The sequence below is a fragment of the Diachasmimorpha longicaudata genome, chromosome 11 (genome assembly GCF_034640455.1).
Source record: "Diachasmimorpha longicaudata isolate KC_UGA_2023 chromosome 11, iyDiaLong2, whole genome shotgun sequence".
Taxonomy (NCBI): Eukaryota; Metazoa; Arthropoda; class Insecta; order Hymenoptera; family Braconidae; genus Diachasmimorpha; species Diachasmimorpha longicaudata.
The window spans coordinates 6,805,691-6,828,986 of record NC_087235.1 but is presented as its reverse complement, the minus strand read 5'-3'; the positions used below and the strand labels follow the sequence as shown (position 1 = coordinate 6,828,986).

Here is a 23,296-nt window from a genome sequence, read left to right as displayed (position 1 = left end):
TTTTCATTCTAACATTTTTTGTAAGTTGATTAGAGAGCTAGAAAAAAGATTATTAAAAATTTTTTAAATCTCTGCGACATGTGGGGATATTCCATCAACCCTCAGCTAGGGGCTAAGTCAACTTGAACCGTGTTATTGCTGCGCTAGTGGATTTTCTCCGCTGATGAGTTTCGATTGATTAAGCGAAGCAGTGTTGGTTGATTAAAAAATAAAAGTGAGATATTTTATTCCCCCTGTGGACATTAGCACGTAAAAATCCGGCAGTTTTATTTATCTGTTAAAGCCCAGGGTGCCCTGAGAGTTTATCAAACGAGGTGAAAAGATCCCGAGACATGCAGACATCCATTGAGAACTGTCAAGGCTGCCATAAAATCACTAACATGTACTCAAACCAATGAGTGATGCTGATAGTCGATTTCACTGAAATAATCTAATTTTAACATTAAAAAAAAACCCCAACAACACGTGCAGATGTTCCGAGTTTCTCGAAGGAGAATAAAATTGGTATAGCATCGAGCACTGATAAGGCAATATGAGATGAACTCCTTTCAATTTGAGAGTGACAGGGGTTTACCGTTGAAGATTAGACAGTATGATCCCGGAACGAATTGTGGTGGATAACGTTTTGATGAGAATAAACCGCACGTGGACCAGTAGTGGTCGTGTGGATAGGAATTGATATGGGATGCGGATGGCGCCCACTGGGCTTGCCACTGCGCCTCCTCGGGTCTTCGGGGTTAAATATTCTGTTTGTGTTGTTGTACAAGTTCTACTTCGCTTATTAATAATCTCTTACTTTCCTCAGACTACAATTTCTGTCATTTTTATCGTGTTTAGTCGAGAGACTTTTTTTTCACAGTCAAGAAATAAATAGCATACGGTGACGAAAATTATCTCCTCTTATCGATTGAGAAACCTTCAGGAATTCTATTCTCGATTTTTTTTTTTGTACTGAATGAAGATAAAAGTAAAAGTACAACTTCCATTCCCACTTGTACTCCGTAAAGAATGAGGAAGTACATATTTATGGAATGCAATTAAGTGCGCGTACCCTAGGCGATATGAATCAGTGCGTGTCACTAAAGATGCGCCTGTCACGTGACCAGTGGGTGCAAGTGCAGTGTCTATTTTTTCCTCTGGAATGCATTCCAGTAGATATTTATTTATTTTATTATGCGACCCCTCCCCTTCCCTGTAACAATAATAGAATATTTTTCCCCATTTCACGACCCCACTGTCCCTTTAAGGGACCCATTGAGTCAAGGGGTAATTCTGGACGTGGGTATGTTCATCGTTTTAATTACGAAAGCACGTATCGCTCAATTCCTCACATTTATACTCCCGTTATCAAAACAAATACATGACCAATGACAATTGAATCTTCATTCGCTGTATCGTCAGTACATCCGCGACTACCTCGTACATAAGTCTCATCGGCTGGGGATGAGACACACACAGGGGGTAGACAGGAGCATATAAATGCGCGGTGATCCGGGTCCATGAGACTTATTAGAGTCGAGAGTAGCCGGAGCGAGAGTAGTGGATAAGGCGGGAGTGATAACATCAAGTAGTTTTTTTTTTTTTCAAAAAAGGATCGTGTTGACGTATTATCGTACCAAACGCATACAAACGTACCCCACACCAGGCGGAAATTGCCAGTTTGTTTTTGGTTGTCACTGTTTTTTTATTTTCCGTCTGATCTTTTATTAGTTTTTCCACTTCCTCCTCTGTAGGGCAAAATTGCCTGCTCCTTCACCCCTTCCACGAATAGCCAGGAAAATTCACCTGTCTCACTTGCACGCGAAAAAACATCAAGTTACCCAACCACCGACCCCTCGTCCCTTCGTTCAGTCACCTCTCGCCAACTCACCCCTTTTTCCACCCCCTCTTTGCTCTATTATTTCTCTCCCTCTTTCCCTCTCTCTCTCTCTCTCTCTCTCCCTCTCTCTGAGAATGTAATACCAACCACGAAAAATAATATCATGAGAACGCTCTCCTTATCATTTGGCAAGACACACGTACAAGCAGTTGTTACCCATACATCCGTAAAAAGCTCATTTACCATCCCCCTCTAAGCCACCTGTCCAGGGCTGACTAGTAGACGACCCGAGCATTCATGGCGCCGGGCTCAAGTCTCACGATCGATTTCGCGTGTACATGTTCGAATGTTGGGAAAAATAAGAATACAGTAGTTTCAACCAGCGTCAGAAGTTGAGGTGAAAGCTCAGACGTCAGTTACGAGGGGAAAAATCAATCAAAATCGCTTGTGGATTAAAAAGACGCTCGACGAAGGAGCTGTTACATCTGGATAATCGGTAATAGTTCACAGAGTCATCTTGTTCGTACTCCTTCACGTTGAATGAATGCCAAGGGATCGTGTGAGGGGAAGCGACATTCGAGGGTCGCTTGAGGGTCAGTTTGGTGCTTATCAAATAGGAGAAAATATCGCTGAACAATTGAAATAATTCGGTGAGTACGTCTCATGCTTAATTAACGGGCTTTTGTTCGATAAATCGGGTACACTGGAGTGGAATATGATTTCACTGGACCATTCGGTATTCTAATAATAGATATACCATAGTTTCATGATAAATTCAATCGTATGGATCGTCTGAGTCTATCAGTCGAGGCATAATCACTCGACCCTAATTGAGGTAGAGTAGTTGCAATCAATCATCAATTGTTTTATTACCCAATAAAACCACCGAATCATTTGTTTGCCTGTATCCAATGCCAATTGTTATCATGTAGCGCCACTTAGTTCCATATCCCCGTATACCGTTCCCCTCCCCCTCCCTCCCTACCTCCCCCACAATCTCGCAAAATCCCGTTCGGCCAGACATTACACTCGCAATCGCGGGGTAAACACGATTGTTATTCGAGGAATATCCCACTCACGGTTTTAAAATAATACCAGTCTTCATTTTCTCTCCAACAATTTCTCTTTTTATCGTATTTGATTTTTTCATGTTTATTTCTCCTTTTTTTAACCATTTTATTTCATTTCTTTTTCCTCCCACTTTGTCGCTCGTTTTCCTTCGGCCTTCGCGCAAAGGTCGCCTCGCGGTCGTTCCGCGCCTCCTGGAATGCCAAAACGAGTTTGTTTATCACGTAAAAAAGAAAAATAATAAATGAAAAAAAAAAAATGAATGGAAAAAAGGGAGGGAAAAACCGCAGAGAGTTTGTTTACTGGAGTTTGGTCTATTTAAAGATACTCCGTAAATAGAATCTAATTATACATCCACGCAATATCTGTCCCGCAAGATGGGAAAACCGGTATTAATAAAGGTGGGAAAAGGCCCATAATATCAATTGCGGATGGATTACTTGATTTTATTTTACTGTTGATAGCCAGGAGAGTCTCCGAGTGATACAAATTCATGTTGTTTACGATGTTTTGGTGAGAATTTTTTTTTATCTATGATCTTTCCTTTTTATACGATAGGTCTTGTGAGATAACCCATCATGGACATTAGAATTTATCTTTAGAGACCACGGTACTGTCTTTATCGGGAGTCTCAACCCTGATTACGAGTATTTTTGTACAAAAATACATCGTACCCTCCACGTGGGTCTTTACACACAGTAGTAATTATTTCTCACGTTTTTTCTCCCACGGAATGACTGTTATTTATCGTGATCCATATCACCTGCGGCCATCAGGGATTTCAATGCTTGATGCAGAGATCTCTTTGCAAAATTCCAATGAATTTGACTGAGACGCGTGGGAAAAAGCTCCTGTAAAATTAGCATTAGGCGTTCGATTATTTATTTTGCATATCACCCCCTTCGGTCGTGGACATCTCATTGTTAACTTTATTTGATTAAATTAAATTAAATTTATGTTCAAGTCGACCTCAGTAAATTTACCTCGACATCAGTAATGTTCCCTTATTATGGAAATTAATTACCTGGTCATTATCGTATCGTTATTGATGAATGGGATAATTGTGTTCTGTATAATTGATTATCGTTTAGTCGCGATTTCTGAAGAAACTTTTATGATTCTCGTCTTCGGAAGGCAACAAAAATCCTCTGTACGTATTGATCGATTACTGAGGTAAATCAATCCTCTTTCGTATCTTCCACCATTTTTTTTTTCTAACTTGTTTTGGGACGACATCTCTGATGAGTCCTCGTGAGAGCCACTACAGAGGTCCGCTGGCCCCCGGATACGGTCGCGGTCACGAGTCAGAGAAGTGAGGGTGGGGCAAAACACATCACCACAATCTCTGCAACGCCTCGCTCTAGGCTTTTTAAGGGCTGGCTAGGGTCTCCAGCCTCCCAGTCATCAGCGAGCTTCTGACGACTCGTTGAGCTCACTCCAACACACCGTGTGTCATTATCGAGGATAAAAATAGAAATTATTATTTAATTTCAGACACCTGAGTTACTGAAAATCAGTACAAATCATGAGACACGCTCTGCTTGGTCTCTTGTTTATAACTATGATATGTGGCTCCAAAGCTGAAGCGAGTTACGTCTGTCTTGAGGACAATCCCGATCTCCAGCCTTGCAATTTTGAAAGGTAACACAAGTTTTATTATCTATTGTACATAATTCTCCACTGCGCAGTGAGGAAGTGATGTAAAGGTTGGATTTTCGTTTGTTGTGAAGGATCGAGAGGACCCCTAGCAAGGGCGATTTGGAGAAAAAAACAAGGATTAGTAATGGTGCTGTGATGGAAAGTCTGTACCAAGCTCCTGATGGAACAGTTGTCATTTACAAACTCGAGGGCTGTATTCCCAGGAGGTAAGAGAATCTTCCATTACCGCACTGGAAAATTAATGAATAGATTTTCCACACCTTTTGCAACCTGTTTTTTACACTAATGCAAAAAAAATATATCGACGGAAGGTGTGCGAGATTCAGGCATTGGTTTTCGCTGCGTTTCTAGATAAATAAGGAAGTGAAGTGTTGTAATGAAACGCTCGGGTTCGTTTAGATTGCCATTCACATTGCCAATATGCAAGACTGGAGACACCGTTGGTCATGTTGTGGAGGTCAGAAGGCTTTTTCCATTCGTCATCTCCGGTGATCCGCCTACCGCGCCCCTCATCTTTCCGGAAGTCGAAGCCGCACAGCTGTACAAATCCACGGGGGTGCTCCAGGAGAAGATGTATAATCCTGTGATTGTAAGCGTTTTTTTTTCTGCTATTTCTCTCGGCCATCCGCTTTTCCAGCAAACAGTGAATGTTTTCCTCATTTTGCTTGTTTTTTTTTTTGTGAAATAGAGCCGACAAGACTTGAATCTTGAGAAGGAAACGGCGACGAAGGTTTCCCGGAGGAAGAAGAAATTGAATTTGGAAAATTTGAAGAAAATTCGCAAGCACGAGAAAGCATTGGGCGGTGAGATGATGGAAAATAGGGACATTTCATCGGTATTACCTGCTGTATTCAAGTCAAAACACTATAGGAGAAGAAACGACATCGACACCACTGAGGGATTCAAGAAATCTGCAAGAACAGGTCGACAATTTTTTGACAGCTCCGTTCCAGAATATGAATTCCCTTACGATCGAGCGGTTCCTCACGATCTAGTGCACGTCAGAAGATTCCTTCATCTACCAAAAGACTCACTGGGCAGCGATGAGTACACAAGACATGGGGGTGAATTCCCTTATTCACAGTCGATTCCCTTCGACCCCGAGAAGCACAAAAATCTTCTTCATGTATCGGAGGAGAAGCGCCATCGTCCAGAAGAAGAACCAAAATACTTTCCGTACGATGAGGCACTTCCTTATGAGCCCCTGAAGTTGGAGCAGTTGCTTATGTGGGTCAAGAATCGCAATGAGTTGACAGAATCGAAGCTGTGGAAGAGGGAAGTAATAAACGAGGGTGATGAATTTCCTTATAACAAAGCAATACCTTACAATCACTGGAAAGTATCGGAATTCAGGAGGCGGCTTGAGGCACGATCACCGGGTCACGTTAAGGAATAAAGAATAAAAGTATGGAAGAAGTAATTTTGAACTGAAGTTTAACGGCAGTTTGAAGGATAAAAAGAATAATCAAGTCAATTTTATGGACTTAAAATCGAGAGACAAAATAAGAGGAGATATAATTTATGAATTATCTTACTGAAGGCTCGGAAAATTTCTCTCGATTTTTGGCGTGTTGCCGAAAAATATTGTGATACGTATACGTAAGGCATGTTTACTATTTTTTTTTATTATAGTCAATTCTTTGTGATTACACATGGATAATCACATTGACAAGAGACAAGTGCTTCTCTGTTTAATATAAGGTTATAGTAAATTCTTTGTAGGATATTAATGAATATTAGAAGGTCAAAGGCTCATGTAACCACTGCAAATAGTTTATTACCATATAATCATGTCGAATCACAGAAAAAAGGCTCTCTATATGCACTCTCATCCCTATTTGCTAGAAAAATATTGTGAATTATGCGATGGCAATAAAGCATATTACAAGTTTGTTTTGGTTTATTAACTATTCAATTTTTCGTTCTGTTACAATTAAAAAATTATATTCTAGGCGTCATCTTCTGTGTTCTCGTCTCCATCGAGTGGAGTTTCGTCAGGTGTTTCCACGTTACCTGTGATGTCCTCAGTTGCTTCCAGGATGACGTGCAGCCTCTCTGCTACGTTTGGAGAACCCTCGGATTCATAAGCATTGATGGCATCAGCGATAGCGATAGCTTGGGATGCCTGTCGTGGGTCTATGTCTGTCAGTGAGTGTAATAATTCTGATTGTGGCACCTCCATATTTGAATCAACTTCAGCATTATTTTTAGAATTGACGTCTAACTGAGAATTGTTGGTCTCATTCGTTGATAGGGGGTAGAACATTTCTTTTTCCGTTTCTTCAGGAATTGGGAAACTATTTTGGTCTGGGAGGTCGGTGAAAAGCACGTCCTCGGTGACGCTGATTTCGGGCTGGCTCTCAGTTGTGAGTTGTTCGTTAGGTTCGGTCACATCAGTCCCTTCTGTAGTTGATGGTTCTGTCGAGTCAGTGGTGGACAAATTTTCGAATATTTCAGTACTTTCAGTTGACGGATTTTCTGGTACTTCGGTGGCTTCAGTTACTGAGTTGTCGGATATTTCTGCATCTCCAGATCCTTCAGTTGTTGATTCTTCTGGGATTTCTGTAAATCCAGACCCTTCTGTTGCGGATTCTTCAGGGATTTCTGTACCTCCAGATCCTTCAGTTGTTGATTCTTCTGTAACTCCAGAACCTTCAGTGACTGATTCTTCTTCTAAGGTTGTAAATTCGATTGATCTCCTCATACGCCTCCCTTCTAAAATTTCCGTAGCTTCCGTTGATTGATCTTCTGATATTTCGGTAGTTTCAGTTGAGATTTCTTCTGGTAGTTGAGTCACTTCAGTTGTTCGACCTTCTGATGATTCAGTAGCTTCAGTTGATTGACTGTCTGATGTTTCGGTAGCCACAGTTAATGTATCTTCTGGTATTTGAGTTGTTTCAGTTGATGGGCCTTCTGTTGTTTCTGTTGTTGTGCTTTCGGCAGCTTCAGTTGTTATGTCTTCGGCCAGTTGGGTTGCTTCAGTCAATGGAACTTCAGATGTTTCAGTAGTTTCAGTTGATGTAACGTCTGGCTGTTGTGTCACTTCCGTTGTTTGAGCTTCTGGTGTTTCAGTGGCCTCAGTTAATGCATCTTCTGTTGTCTGGATAGCTTCAGTGGATGAAATTTCTGGTACTTCGGTCACAATTGTTGACAGAACTTCTGTTGTTGCAGCAGCTGTTGTGGAAGGAAGATCTGGTACTTCAGTAGCTTCATTCGGGGTAGTCTCGGATTTCTCGGTATTAGCTTCAACTGGCTGGATCTTCGGAGAAATTGGGACTGTTGCATGAGAAATTGGTGCTTCTGGTTTTGTATAGTCACTCACTAGACTGGACGGTTCGACTGTTAATGTTTGGACGACTGAGACTGGACTAATGACCTATTGACATAAAAAGCAATTAATATTAATCATTTGGAATCAAGGAATAATTATGAGAAACAAGAAGTTGAATGCGCTGGGCTAGTTACTGCAAGAACTATCTCGGTATTTAAGGCCCAGGAACGTATATCTTCCAATTCGATTACAGGCATTTAAATTGTGACGTTTCAATGACGATATTTTAAACTGCTCAAATTTAAATACACATCAGACGGATGGAATTCTAGGTAATGTATATCCGTAATCACTCAGAAGTGTCAACAATTGAGATCGAATATTCGAGTGTTCAGGAATTTACACACAAACCTATGTAATCTGACGAAACATTCAAGAGCGAATGTCTCTACTAAAGAATGTTGCGTCATTGAATCTACTATTCACAATAAATTTTGTTGCCCGACATAGTGACACCAATAAAATTGGATATTGAGTGACCATTTTATGTTGATAATGATAAAAAACAGTTTAGGCACTGACCGCATTTTTTTCTCAATCGAAATCATTAAAATCGAATTGTGTGGTGATTCTTCAAGTCGATTAACGATTTCAATCAATGTGATAATTTTTATTATTTAGAATTTTTCTCTCATTCTTATCTATAAAAATGTAGTTCCAAAGATAGTCGAGATTTCTGGGATTAGCTTGTATTTTCCAGTAATCTTTTGGTCTACGCTGCGGGACAAGATACCCTAAACGGTAAAAGAAAATTCCGACGAAGGAATATTCTGAAGTTACAAAATTCTACCTGTGAGAGTAATTATCTATAATCACGTTCCGACGGGGAAAATTATTTTTATGAGATCGGAAAAATCTTCCACAAATAGGGCTTTCTCCTGGGTCCTTACATACACATGAAAACTCATTATCTAAAATATTGCAAACCTTTATCATTTATTTATATCGATTCATGGATAACTTACGTTCTGGGTATCATCTTGTTTCGTTGTCTCTCCTCGCTTGAAGAAGTAATCGAACACCGGGGACATCTGGTTCTCCTCAGGGGGTCCCTGCGTTAGTTCGGGCCCGTTGTCGGTGACTCCCAGTTTGAAGATAACAGGACCCTGGTAATCTAGCTTTACCAGCTGTGGCGAGGAATTTGGGAAAAACTTTTTGAAAAGCCCAGATGTGAATGGAAAATTCCTTCCGTACGGTCCTCGTGCAGATGTGGCCGATGCGCTGTCGCCCCCAAAATTTTTCATGCTTTCAATTGATTTCATAGCATTCAGGGTGGGCCAATAGGGATAGCTGTACAGCTTCATTCTCCTCTGAGATTTCACCGAATACTCGTAAGGGTCAGACTCCCTTTTCTTGAGTGTCCTCACAGAAGATGACTGTTCTCCGGAGTCGGTCGTAGACACAAGGGGCAGTTCGGTTGAATTGACTTTGTATAAAGTGATGTTACCTTGGGCTGCGCCGGTTGTTACTTCCTGATAATTTTTGCAAATCGGATACTCATCCCCCAGATAACGGATATTCGTGAACAGGGTAGCAACCACCGGGGAATCCACAATCTTCGTTAGATGTTTTTCAACCCCTTTGGACTCAGGATTTGCTGGAGTTATCACGAGATTCTGTCCCTCCCTTTTGCCCACAAATAAAGCATTGCTCTTCCGCTGAAAAAGATTTACTCTGTCTTCCAACGACAGGGTGTGAATTATCAGATTCCCTTCAGCGCTAGGATACGGCCAACTGTGTCCCCACAAGCTGAGACTCTCGAAGACCATTGGAGTTATCAACTGCACAGGTGATTGATGATTTTCCGTGTCCTGAGATCTGTTCTCTTCGTCATTCAATTTTGATGTCTGATTAATCATCGAAGCGACAACATTTTCACCATAAATAACACACACTGACTGACGCCACATAACATTATCCAAATTATCATTTTGTTGTTCAGGATTATTCGTTCCACTTATCGGAATATCGGTCGTCACATGGAGAGCACAAGTGCTCACCAGAACACAGAAAAAAGGAGCGTAAAATTTCATGGTTTCGGATTCCCTTCGAGGTCCTACACCATTGAAAACTTGTGGAAAACTGAGTTTCCGGAGTGCGCCTGCCTATCTATAGGAAAATTAGAAGTATGCCCGGGCCAATGAGAAGCCCAATAATTTTCAAGGGGGGTGGATTTAAAATGAAATTTTAGAGGCTGGAGTGCGGTGGAGGGGGGATAGTGGGGAGTAACAGAGGTTTTCCTGATGTATTGGGGTAAGCGGCTTGGTATGCCTGACAGCCGCCGCTGGCATTGTCTGTCTTACCTGCGCCAGGTAATCCCCACAAGGTAGGGCGACCATACGGATCGAGAATCTACTGCCGGCGACAATCCTCGGTAATTACCTCTTCATCGGTGAAACATCTTTCAACCCACCTCCGCCGTAATCTTCCACTGATCATTTCATGATCTCACAAAAAAAAATTCTCTTTCAAAATTTAAATACCACAATTTCAACAGAAATAATGAGAGCGAGGGAGAGAGACAGAGAGCTCGGCTTCAATGGTCTCGTTTCTGAAAACGATTTAAAATCAAGGATTCAGGACTGCGTCATCATTGAAAATATCCCGGTACGGAGTAGCGGACTTGGACACGATCTGGTCATGTTTGGAAGTCGCTCAAGTAGCATATCCCCGCGTCCTCTTGTCTTGCGAAAGTAACACAGCTCTTGTGGTGTGGGTTTGGGTCAAACAACGACGATCAGAATAAAAACTGAAATATTTTTTGGATATTTCCGAGTATCTACAATCAAATAAGGATCGTAGAGCATTTAACAGCATATCAAATATTCAAATTACTCGCATATCCTTAAGACACTTCTACAATTTAAAGGTGAATCAAGTCCTTGAAAATCCGAAAGGTAAATTCTACGCCACTCAGGCCTCAACTTTATCTCTAAACCACACTAAGCCAATGTTATGAGGCATTTCATGGATATTACGATAAAGACAGTGAGGCATAAGAATGTCAATAGACGTTTTGATGACTTCATTAAAATAAATAAAAGCGATAAACGAGTTTACACATTGTTTCATTGTCAGTGTGAAAAAAATAAATAAATGAGTTACCATCGACGCTGCGAGAGAGGCATATGTGGACGTGAAGCAGATGGAGAAGAGATGAGATGTTGGGGAGGTGGGGTGAGGGAGGGGGGAGGAGGATTGGTTGAGAGAGCAAGGTGAAGAGATGGTTGTTGATGGGAATACGCCGGGAGGTTGGTCGGCTTGGCCGTCGATGTGGTTAGAAAGCCTTTAAACCATACTCGGTCATTGTCAGTCTACGTCATTCTCCGTTTATCGCATTCCACTCACAGTATCCATTGTACTTTCGTATATTCAAGTTCGTATTTCAAATTTTCAAGTGCAATTTTATGTTTTAATCGTCACGCGAGAAACGCCTGTGAATCTCTGCGGTCGCCCTGGGCCCCCTACCCACCACTCGTTTCACTGCATCCCTCCCCCTGTTTTTATCTCTCTGTCTACATTTTACGCGACCGGCGTGCGTCGTGGATCTCTCATGTAACCGGTACCAGTTTGGTACCAGTTGTTCGAAGCACAAAACCCATATTCTACGGCTCTCCACTGGATTAATCAGGAATTAATTACCGGGTAAGTGATGATTGTATTGATACGACGATTCATCTCGTGTGTCGAGGACAGTCGATTTTTCCTGGAGTTGCACTTTCCATTGTTATCCTCAATCGCAATCGAATTTATCAGCAATGCATGTTAAAACATCCGCGATGGTTTTTCAATAAAATAAACGTTCATTTCATCGTGATAATGGTACGGGGAATGTGAGCGGAAGTGTTGTCGATGCGTGGAAAATTTTATACAAGTTGTTTTTATTCTCTACTCGAAAAAGAAAAACCAACGAAACTAGAAAGTGATGAGCAGTTTGCTTACACTGAGGAAACTCGAGATGCATCGTTCGGGTCCGGTCGACTGGTTTCGAATTTTTTTTTTATCCGCTGACACCGGACCTCCAGTGTATTATGTTTACATAGGAATGCCCTCATCCAATCCTTGCCCAGGTTGCATGATTTTTCGTCTATTGTGGGAAAAAACCTTTTGCGGGAAAAATATTGAGAGTCAATTTGTCCACATTTGAATTAAATTCACTGGTGCAAGAGAGTTTTGTGACATATAGTATAATCCGGGAAGCGCGTGCGCAACCACGAGCGTGCGGTCAACGTGGTTTACCGCCCTGTGCACCGTGAAAATGCGCACATACACCAAAAAGCACGTAGTTGCGCCATGGGTTCTCTCACCCAAAACGGAAACCGGCTTTATCCATTCATGAGGATGAAAATAAAAATAAAAAAGTAGTACGAGTATACATACTATGCGCGTTGCTGGCGTTTTCGACACTAGGCTGTCTGAATTCTTTGTGAAATTGTTCGGAATCGCGAAATACCGCGGGAGTATGGACGTTCCGCAGGTTCTTCAAATGCCACTGCATTCGGTATTATTTTCCTCCTCTCAAATGCTGTGGGAGAATAATTTTTTTTAATATTAAATCCCGCATCTTATTGAGCATGTACCTTAATCACTTACACAGCTTGCGAGGGGATTTTAAACGGCCTAATTATGGAATAAAAAATTTACAATATTTGATTTGACATTTCAGATTCAACCGGTGGAGGGAAAACATAACGAGGAAGAGAAAGAAGAGGTCACGAGCTCTGTTACAGCTCGCCCCCCTCCTTCCCCCTCTACCCCTCCTCTTTCACCTTTCTTTCACCGCATGATTGTGTACACCTTCAGTACGTTACCACCAATAGCCTAGATAATAGTGTCACGAGGCTTTTGGTGAAAAAAAAAAAATCAGTGACATGTGTACATAAAGGCGTAGTGGAATGTGCCGCTGTGCGTAAAATTTTGCGGCAGGTCGTGGAGAGAAGTTTAAACGAGATTTTTCGATATAAATATGATGGCCTACATGGGGTTCGAGCGTTGGCACCGGGGCGGGCCGATGTGACGGCCGACTGGAGGAACGAATGAAATAAATAAAATAAATAAAAAAAGACCATAAAGAGGGACAGAGAGACGGTGAAAAGAGGTGAAGAGAGAGAGGGAGAGAATCGATAAGACGAGAATGGGGCAGGCGTGGTGCAAGGAGAGGTCCACCAAGGCACAGGATTCAAAATCACCTCTGGACCGCGTTTTCCGTCGTTGCGCACATCGAGTGAGTTCTATTTATTTTTCTATGATTGGTTCAGCTATTTTCTTTTGCTTGGTTTTTTTCGTTAACGCTTATTAGCCACTGTGCGATAATGTGTTCCAGTTAATTGACCTCGACGGTAACCTCTATTCGATAAATTTAATGAGGGAAATAGCGAGGAAATGGATTTTTTTCTTTTTGCAAGGGGGGTAGTGCACCTGTTTAGTTTGAATCCTGGAGATATTTTGGTGATCCGTTATCTTTATCAGGGACACACGTATGAGATCGGCGGGAGTGTAAGGATGGGGAGCACCTGATTTCCATTGGGCCCGAATACACGTTCACTCGTGTGTCGTGTTCTTGAGGAGAGGATAGGGGGAGAGGGCAGTCGCCTTCACGAGTGGTTTCCGGTTTTCGCCTAACCTCTATTCCACCTTATCTTGCGCCTGGTGGATATTGTGCGCACAGTGCAATTTACACTGGCGATAAATCACATCCGGAGTAGCTCACATGATAATGGTGAAATTCGTTGTGAATTTCAGGGCATTTTACACGGAGGGGAGGAAGAAAAAAGTAGAAAAACGTCGTGAAAATAGCGCAAAAATTATGTTCTGACACGTAATCGTGGGACATGATGACAGTTTTGTGGGAATGATCTGCGTATATTTTTCAGGAAGTAATGGGAAGAAAAATCGAAGCTCGTTGCACGGGAAAATTATAAGTTATACCCAGAATTTAAACCTGCATTACGTTTTGCTAAGCGCAGTTTATGATTTGCTAAGTATAATTTACGTTTAACGCCAATCTGTCTGGTAGTTTTTTTTTATCCACCATGAGAACGGAAATTTAGGCTGAAAAAGACGTATTTAACAGATAAAATAAAAATCTAAATGGCGCCTAAACATAGAGTCTTTTATGTTTCACTAAGCGTATTTCACGCTTAAGAAATCGCAAATTACGATCTTAATAGGAACGTATTTTACGATTTATTTATGCGTAATTTACGCAAAAAGCATCGTATTTTACACTTGAAATCACTTATTTTTCTTCCTCATTAATTCTGGATAAGTAAACGTGAAGTACAAATAAAATAATCCTAATTTACGAATACGATAATGTAAAGTATGATTATCTAATTGGAATTACGTCCTATCAGTCACCTTTAATTTTCTAGATTATCTCGATCAGATTATTGTAGGGAAGGGAAATTTTTCATCCATAGAGAAAATCCCCAAAACAACCCTCCTTTCTATTTATACATTTATTTTACTGATTTTTATGCGCTGATTTTTATGATTTTGAAATGTCCTTCATTATTCAATCCAACTCGCAATCATCAGCAGTGAAAATATAATTCATTATATAACGATATAGTAGCTGAGACGAAATATTTCCAATGATATTCGATAAGCTATTGTTGTATAGCTGAATGGTCAATAAAATTTGATGGGTCAGTCGAATGAATTTAATCCGCGATTGATTGTTTTTGAGTGTGCCAGGCCACACTGCGGCCGAGCCAAACCCATTGTCAATTTCAAGTACAGGGGAAATAGTCATGTGGTAGGGGGCTTTGAAAAGAGATATGTCAGCTCTCGTGGAGTTTAATTTATCATCTACTCAAATTAGTTGAAATTTTTTTCAGCTAAGTGAAAAATAAAATTCAAGGGCCTTTTATTGGCTCACATTTCCATCAATTTGAAAACACTCTGCTGGGCACTGATGTTTTTCAATATTTCATTAGAATTTTTTATTATCCCTCCCTCCTTTGCCACGATGAAAATTGACATGCGCTCGGACCTTGTCAGCATGTCACCGCACTGACGGTCGAGTTTCGCGGGCAAATTTGCAATTTAAACTCATCCAGTGTACGACCAGACAAGATACAGATGGGATGAGTGGATATCGATAAGCGTTTCAGTATAAACCCCGACCGAAAAACGTGCATACATATGTACGTTACACATGCCACTGGCTTTTACACGAGCCACAACCAGTGGATATGCATAAAGTATGAAAACGATACGTTTCACGAAAACGAGACGGCGGAATAAATCGGCAAACGAGGTGAACCTTCAATTCATCTCCAATTTTTTTCCGCACACGGAATGAAAAAAATAAGCTGTAACATTTAAATTCTTCAATTCACAGAAGAAGAGAATATTTTCAGAGTATCGTAACATTTTCCAATTTATTTTTCAGTTCTTTTAAATAGTACTCAGGTATTCAGTGATTACCGATCTCGTAGCTGAAAACTTGTAGGCGGGAAGGTCGTGTTTTTTTTTTCAACGAGAACATTGCAGTCCAAGTTATGTAACGACAAATGACGCACTGAGCGAATGGCTCACATGCACACTTATTATTATGCGATTGAGCCGAACCTGAATTGATTGTTTCTGTAAATAGACATCAGAATATATCGGGTTTAAAGGAGATTATTGACAACAATAGGTATTCACAGATTCTAGGGTATATTCTAGTGATGACAAAGCAGATTACTTTCCTGAGTTTGTCGAAGTCTTTTGAATCACGTTTAAATCGATACTTCCGAATGAAATCCCGGTATTGAATTCGATTTGATTTATCTGGTGGAATATTTTCCCTGAGAAATTCCGGAAAAACATTTACAAAATCCCAGCTCAATTATTTATCGATGTATAAATAATTTAAACTCGAAAGAATCAAAATTATTGAGTGATTACACCCAATTTTCTATATTCATTTCATTATTATAAAAATATATTGAGAAGTCCTGCCAGTTAAGAGGCTTTCTATTATCCCTCCGAATAATCTTTGGAACTCGAAGGATAAGTGTGAACGCCTATAAACTTCGCATTCCGAATTGTGAGTCCCCACAATTTCGAGGGTCCCAGGTACACAACGGTCATGGGTCACAGGGTTTCTCCTTAGCCGACTATCGGAAAAAAATTCGAATTATCTCCCACTCTCATCCGATTTCCATGCATCAGTGTTCCGAATGCCAAAATACCTTGACAAACATTGAGTTTGCGATAACGTCTACACCTTCGAATTTCCCCATAGAACCGAGGTCATAGAGCACAGCATAATTACCACAGATACGCACAAATTGATGATAAATGAATGGGACAAGCGTGGGATGAGCATTATGATGGGTCACTACGTTAGGGTCATAGGTAAACGTCAACAGATTTTATTATACCCCACGGAGACAAACTCGGTATAATGGCTCTTTTAATATTATACCTGGAAATATTGTCATTGTCAACTGTATCCACCCAGGGCATTCACTCACTCCAACGATAAATTACCCGAAAATTTTCATTATTCAATAACAGTCCCCGTTGCACAAACACAATAATTCCCCTGAAATTACAATATCGCTGTTGCAGTTTGTTTTTAATCTTTATTATACGCTGTACCTCGTTCATTGTGTGCGAAGAGAAGTGTTTCGATAATAGTTATTACCAGAGATGTTAACATCCGTCATTAAATATGAGTGTGCACACGATTTTGCCGGAGTACAAACAGCTAAAGCAAAGTACTATATAAAGAGATGGAATACGGAAGAAAGAATTCAAATGACAATGTTAATGAAAAGCCATGCATTCATGTATGAAGTCACCAGGGGATGGGGTGGGGAGGAAAACTAATAGAGTTCATTAATGCTCGGAGGTATGTTTCATACTCTTGTGATCCTTGAGTGTGTCACGAGTCGCAATAAAATTAACCCTAATCATTAATATGCCGGTGTTTGTTGACAGATATATCCGGGGCTGAAAGAGGAGGGGTCGGTTCTCGGTGGAGCAACGCAGAGGGTAACAAGGTAAATATAATGAGTTTTCTGTTGGTTTCTGCGGTGCACGTAATCCAATAACAGATAATTTCTCATATCAAAGTGTTTCGAATGAAAATTCGATGCAGTGAGAGAATCGCGGAAAAATCATATGCAAAATAACATTGCAATTAAAATCGTTGGAAAACCGAAAGAAATACGCTTTCGAGAACTAGTTCAGTTTTTTCCCAATGAAGTTTTCCAATAACCATCGCCATAAACGTCAGGTTAACTTAATGATTATGACTTCAAGAGGGACGAAAATCAGAGAATTCAAATTATATAAATCTCGAAGAAATAAGAAACGTCAAAGCATTTTTCCAGCGTCCCACTTGGTGGGCATTATGCAATTCTCTTGGCTCGCACATTGACATAGCACTTGTATGCATATATCTGTACCGCACACAGCTGTACAGTAGGTTAAATAAAAAAAAAGTCTCATTGTCGTTGTATAATTTACCGTGGAGCATGAAAAACTACGTTGACTTGAACAGCCGGGTAATAATTCAAGCCGCGATAATAACGTAGTTTTCATTTCCCCGATAAATCGAAGGATCCATTGCTCTCTCCACCTCGATTATTTATATTTCAATGTCGCCGTGAAGTGAACAAAAGAAATGCATTTTTTCTCACAAATGAAAGGCAAAGAAATGGGCTATTGGATTAGAAAACTGAGTCAAGGAGTCTGATCTCCGTATTTTCTATCGCACTGGACCTTAAATGGTGACATTTTCCGTGGAGTTGCCGTTGCGTGACCAATTATCGCAATTACAACATAACGTGTCAACGCCCCTTCATTTCTCGTACTATTTATTTTCTTTGCCCACAAAATAACGAATCCCAGAATTAGTGTGACAAATCCCCGTGTACAATTGTGTCCACAAACAATGCAGTATACCGTAAAAATTAATATAATGAAGCCAGAGTGTACAGAGCAACTAATTTCAATTCCGCCTTCTGTTCGACCTTTTCCTCCTCTGCTTTTGAATAAAGCCGCGTAGGTTCCCAGGAGAAAACTAGGAGACACAAGAGTACAGATTCTCCTCCTCTTGTCTCCTGTCACCCAACCTACACCCAGCAATATATTCCGCGAAGTCAAATAAAAGCCAATCAATCGAAACCCCGCGCTGAAATAACCGCAAACGAACGAAACAAAACGGCACGAACAAAAAAAAAATAACAACAAAAATCAAACGACGTACAGAGCAAAAAAAATGAAAGAATGAAAAAAAAGTACATGGAGCTCATGACCAGAGTGAAATTTGCATGCGAATAATTCCCAATGTCCATAAAAATATTTCATTTCCATTCCAATATATTCGTCGTATCCTCAAGGATTATTATTTCTCCACCTCGATGTTACACTTTTTAAAGATAATCGATGGCAATGCCAAATGGACGAAGTACCAGATAAAACCCATACATTTTCCCTTTCACGAAAATCCCCTAGAACTCTACGGGGTTATTTATAGAATAGAAGCAAGTCGAATAAACACGCTCACATCGCGTGCCCTCTTGTTCTCTTGTGTTACGCTGGAAACTCACAGAGTTACGCCAGCATATCGCGATTTACATACGACATGTGTAATGTATATATTCGTACCCAACCCACCCACATTAACCATCTTTCTCCTCTACCTATCCACCTCTCTCCTATTTTGTCTCCTGTCTGTATCCCTATTCGTTGTCCTCAGACTATCTGTTCTTGGGTTTGCCTACCACTCCACTTTCTCCTCCAACTATAACCACCATGGAAAATCCACTACCCAGTGAATTCTTACTCCATTTTCTCTCTCATCTATATATTTTACCTCTGCAGTTTGTAGTTGGGCGGTTGCCATTATCCTTCTCTATGCAATAAACCACTCGTTTGTACCTCTATCTCAGTTATTTTACCTTCTGCTGTGGGGATATCAGAGGACCCATGATCCACGGCAATGGATATCTGATTCGCTTCCGGTTATTTAATCCACGGAAAAAGAATTTGCTCGGATTTTTAATAAATTGAAGCAATTGAGTCGTCAATGGTTTTTTATTCCATTTGTTTATATCTGCGTTGGAGGATTTCAGTGGGAATTTTTTCTGTATTATTAGCAATTCGTAATAAAGAATGTCATTAAAGGGTAGATAAACGCGTCATTTATTTTCGTCTTAAAAGAGAGATTAATGGAGAAGGAGAGAGAGTAACGGAACGGAGAAGTATCAATGAAGATTATTCTTCTATCCCTGTTTCTCCCGTTGGACATCCCTCCAGACGGCTCCGTAATTGGGCGACGCCATGACTTTCTCACTTAAACTCCAGTTAATTACTTTTTCACCTTAATTACAATGTTCATGCCTGAAAATGTAGAAGATTGATCTGGCCAGCGGCTTTCAATAGTCACCGTTTTTTTCATCATCATTAAATTCCCTTTTTTTTCGTCTCACATGCGATTGAAATTTCTAGCTCGGAGATTGGGTATGCTGGCTCTCCATCCAGGGAATTGCTCACCAGAGGATGTAGTATCGACTCTGTCGATCGACCCTTTCAACCAAGTGACTGGGTAGACGTTAATCTCGAAGTACCGAATACACCGAGAGCGAGCTCGGTCATGACCAATCACACGTTGGATACGACACTCTATCACACCGCAAGCCCAGCATCGAGTTGTGAGTTTCATTTATTTTCTGTCTACATTATATCGGTTAAAAGCATTGGAGAGAGTTAAGGAGAGGAATTGATTACCTAGGGGAAGAATTCAAATATTAGCTGACGTATTTTTCGATCCTCAAAGACATCACTCACGTTCTCTGAATTTTTTTTCAATTTTTCGGAATAACAGAAAGAGGAAAATTATTTATTTCAGACAGATGCTATTTAAAAATACTTTTATTTTCATTTTAAAGGAACAGTAATCCTTTGAAACGACATGAGTTGAGCTGTCTTGTAACTCAGGAGCATCGCTAACACGATGCATCACTCACAAATGTCACAAAACACTGACCCCCCTCTCACCCCTAATCGTAACATCATATTTGAACACTCCCTGAGGAATAGGGACAGGAAGATGAATGACTTATCATTTTTTATTTTCATTTAGACTCTAATTTAAAAGACGTTACCCCAATTCCACCGCCCAGGAGTAAAAAGAAAAATCGGAGACGACCACTGCCACCAAAGCCCAGTGAGAGTTACGAGAGTTTAGAATCCGAAATTGCTCCTAAGGATTCAAAGGAGCCTCTTTACTCATCTGTGAAATTTCCCAAGAGTAGGACGAAGGAGATTTATGAGCATAAGGTAACTGATTTTCCTTCAAACAGAATGATTTTTTTTTCATTATACCGATCATCTTATGATTTTTTTTAAAGATCAATGGAATAGGTAAAGTGATTCCCAGTGCTATTGTATCGGGCTGGAAATCAGCGGAGAGGCTCTCTAGTCATGAAAAAACTTCTACAAGATCGAAAACTTTGAGCACCGTTAGCTTGCCGAATTACGACGAACTCGAGACATCGCGATGCGAAGATGAGCACCAAAAATCATCAGAAGAAAGGCAAACTTCCCGTCTTGATCAGTTTACGGACTTGCCAGTGGATGGTTTGAGGCTCGATAAAGGGAAAACTTCGACTCCGTTGAAGCAGGATATCAAGGATGAGCCACGAACACCCGTTAAAGTTGATGGATGGTTTTTGCATCCTGACAAGTAAGTTGAAATGTCGACATCAAATATTTTATGACGTTAATAAATTAGGATAAACTGATTCTCATGGGGTTCTCAGGGAAACGCGATTCGAGGATTCTCCAGGACCGGATGAAAATCAAGAGATTCAAGGGGAAATGAAGGAGGTGCGAAATGTTACGAAAAATACGCACACGAATCCATTCTTCGACATTCCGGTGGATGAGACTAAGAGAACGAGTAAGTATTTTACGAGAATTCTGACTGACTCAGGGAATCGGGAAATTTAGCGATCACTTTTTGTCAAAAGACCCGATTCAACGAAAAAATTAAGTAAATAAAATGTGTCCCATGGAGCATTTGATTCACTCAATTCCTCTGATTTTATCCCCAGATTCTCTCAATCGCCATCGCGAGCCTCAATCAACGAAAAACCTCCGCAGATCCTTATCAAACGACACTGAGCTTTTCGACAACTTTGAAGATAGAAACACTCTAACTTCCCTATCTCAATCAGACTCTTCACCGCGAGTGCTAACCCGATCAATATCGGAGGAGTCATTTCCAAGTGCTCTGATGGAGGATCCAGATGAGGTTGACTTTTTCGAGGATAAAGTCGTCAAGGATACCAGGAACGAGATAACCAAAATACGTGAGGAATTGGAGGCTGTTAAGAATGAAGTTAAAACCCCTCCATCCAGCCCAGAACCAAAGATCAAGCCAGAGTTGCAGAGTAACGATCACTCGACGCTTTTGAAAGTGCTGAGGGATGAGGCTGATGACAGTAATTTGAGTTCAATGACACCGAGTTTGACAGAGCTGGAGGCAGCGCTATCAGATATGCTGGAGAAACAGGATGAGCAACTGGAGACACCCGAGAATCGTCCAGAGGACAAACAAATTTCCGAGAAACCTTTAGAAATTCCCATTGAACCGAAAATCATTCCCCTAATTGTCGAGGAAACTCCCCCCGAGATGGTGAGCATCGATTTAACTAACGGTACTGCTATCAATGGTTTCGAAAAAATCAATAAAAGTAATCACGACATTGAATCACCACCCAAGCCAAGCAGATTGCACAGAATCATCCAGAATCCATCCCCTGAGACTCCACACAATGTACCCACCCCTCCCAGAAGACGAAATCGCAGTAGTTCAGGTGCTCTAAATGACAGACTCATTTGATGAGACATGAATGGAAAAAAATATATATTATCACAAGTGCTTGTAAACAAAGTGGCATTCTCGGTGAAACCCGAGGATTTTCAGATGGAAAACGAGAGACGAGCAAGAAAATAAAATACGTTTTTCGGTGAAGTTCCTCGATGGTTCTGTCGAGCACTCGTGAGAGTAATCGTACAAAACTTCTCGGCTCGTATGTGCTGAAGGGAGACAGCAATTGACTGTACGGAAAAGCGATGTTCTCCCTCCATCCCTTCTGTTACCCAACTTTTTAACGAACATACTGTGCCGAGTCATGCGGGAAAACTACCTCACCATTGAAAAAGAAAGTATGACTTGTGAGTGAAATAAATCCAGTGAAAGGCCTCCTTCGTCGTTGCTATTATCGTAAATAAATAATAATAATGAAGGAGCCAAGGATCAAGGGGAGCTCTATGGGCTGGAGCAGTCAAAGTAAGTCCTTTATTGGGGATCGACAGGAGGAGACGAGAACAAAAGTGAAAAAACGAGTTATCGCCCGTTGAAGTGCGTACTTCTTAATTTTGACTCCGACCATAGTATTAATGAAGATTAAGGTGCTATAATAAAACTCTTGACGAGCATTAATAAATGAAAATAATGCACGAGCTATTTGTTATGAATTATTTGTCCCTCTATTAGTTGAGCTATTATTATATACACTGTTTCTTCTCTTCAAACTCAGAAATTGTTCCAGTATCCTAGCCATTACTTTTTTAATTATCTTCTCCTGCGAAAACCCTCTTCTATCGTTATGCGCTTAACGGACCAGTCGTAATCGTTTTAGGAATCACCCTGCTGCACAATCCCCGCAGGCTATCCACCCAGCCAAACTCCACTGAGTTTTTCCATGGTGGCAAGTGCGAAAAATCACTCTTCTGAATACGCGAAGGTCCAGATTATTTTTATAATCCGTCCCTAACTAATTCAGAAGGGCCAGGGGACTATTATTAAACGTCAATCGTGAGTGTGTATTCCTCCCGTTAATAATGAAACGATCACTGACAAAAAAAATTATATTACTCACCGCTATCAGTTGAATGCTAAGATGTCGACTTAAATTTTCTCTAACCCAAGTTTGAAACAATTTTCCGAGGATATCACTCCCACGTATAGGATACTTTTTCCACTTTTTAACAGGAACGTAGACAGCTATCAGGGGTGAGCGCGAATGGGATGAATTCAGATAAAACGCCGAGGACATCTCCACGACGTTCGAATCTCCGGGGCAAAAGTTGGCTCGTAGAAACTTGGTGGTTCCTCCGAAAATTTTACCCGTGAGAAGACACACGAACCCCACCGAGAGCCCCAACACAAGATGATCGAGCCTCAGGTTATTTCCGTGTGCCAGTCATCAAGGAACAAGAAATGCGGTACACTTGGAGTTGAAGAGACCTGGAAAAGTCCTCTCTTGAAATTAAACTGAAAGGATTACAGAGAGGATGACTAGCACGTGCTTCAATTTCCCCTCATTACCCAATTTCCCATTCGACATTCAAATTTCTGTCTCCACCGCGTCACCCCCCGCTCATCAAATAAATCAATTAGC

The 23,296-nt window shown here is 40.8% G+C and overlaps 3 protein-coding genes across 6 annotated transcripts; 2 read left to right on the top strand and 1 right to left on the bottom strand.

The window, feature by feature from the left end:
• Position 1: 1 nt before the first annotated feature.
• On the top strand, positions 2-6,437 carry LOC135167434 (uncharacterized). 3 transcript variants are annotated; one of them, XM_064130620.1, is made up of 6 exons: positions 1,415-2,469; positions 3,352-3,400; positions 4,382-4,528; positions 4,618-4,752; positions 4,946-5,135; positions 5,235-6,437. In XM_064130620.1, exons 3-6 carry the CDS (start codon positions 4,413-4,415, stop codon positions 5,940-5,942), a joined length of 1,149 nt encoding a protein of 382 aa, XP_063986690.1. In that variant the 5' UTR covers positions 1,415-2,469; positions 3,352-3,400; positions 4,382-4,412; the 3' UTR covers positions 5,943-6,437. The 3 variants fall into 3 exon arrangements, with proteins under 3 accessions (XP_063986691.1, XP_063986690.1, XP_063986689.1); XM_064130621.1 differs by lacking the exons at positions 1,415-2,469; positions 3,352-3,400 and adding an exon at positions 2-20; XM_064130619.1 differs by lacking the exon at positions 3,352-3,400 and having other exon boundaries at positions 1,418-2,469.
• LOC135167429 (uncharacterized) lies at positions 6,304-9,972 on the bottom strand. 2 transcript variants are annotated; one of them, XM_064130612.1, is made up of 3 exons: positions 8,843-9,972; positions 7,157-7,922; positions 6,304-7,048 (listed from the first exon to the last, which is right to left on the bottom strand). In XM_064130612.1, the coding sequence occupies exons 1-3, from the start codon at positions 9,908-9,910 to the stop codon at positions 6,495-6,497; spliced, it is 2,388 nt and encodes a 795-aa protein (XP_063986682.1). In that variant the 5' UTR covers positions 9,911-9,972; the 3' UTR covers positions 6,304-6,494. The 2 variants fall into 2 exon arrangements, with proteins under 2 accessions (XP_063986682.1, XP_063986681.1); XM_064130611.1 differs by having other exon boundaries at positions 6,304-7,922; positions 8,843-9,971.
• A 1,146-nt stretch (positions 9,973-11,118) lies between these two features.
• Positions 11,119-22,355, top strand: LOC135167431 (uncharacterized). The gene is made up of 8 exons (XM_064130614.1): positions 11,119-11,522; positions 12,544-13,101; positions 16,818-16,879; positions 19,335-19,537; positions 19,969-20,165; positions 20,237-20,571; positions 20,648-20,787; positions 20,942-22,355. The coding sequence occupies exons 2-8, from the start codon at positions 13,012-13,014 to the stop codon at positions 21,730-21,732; spliced, it is 1,818 nt and encodes a 605-aa protein (XP_063986684.1). The 5' UTR covers positions 11,119-11,522; positions 12,544-13,011; the 3' UTR covers positions 21,733-22,355.
• The last annotated feature ends 941 nt before the right edge of the window (positions 22,356-23,296 follow it).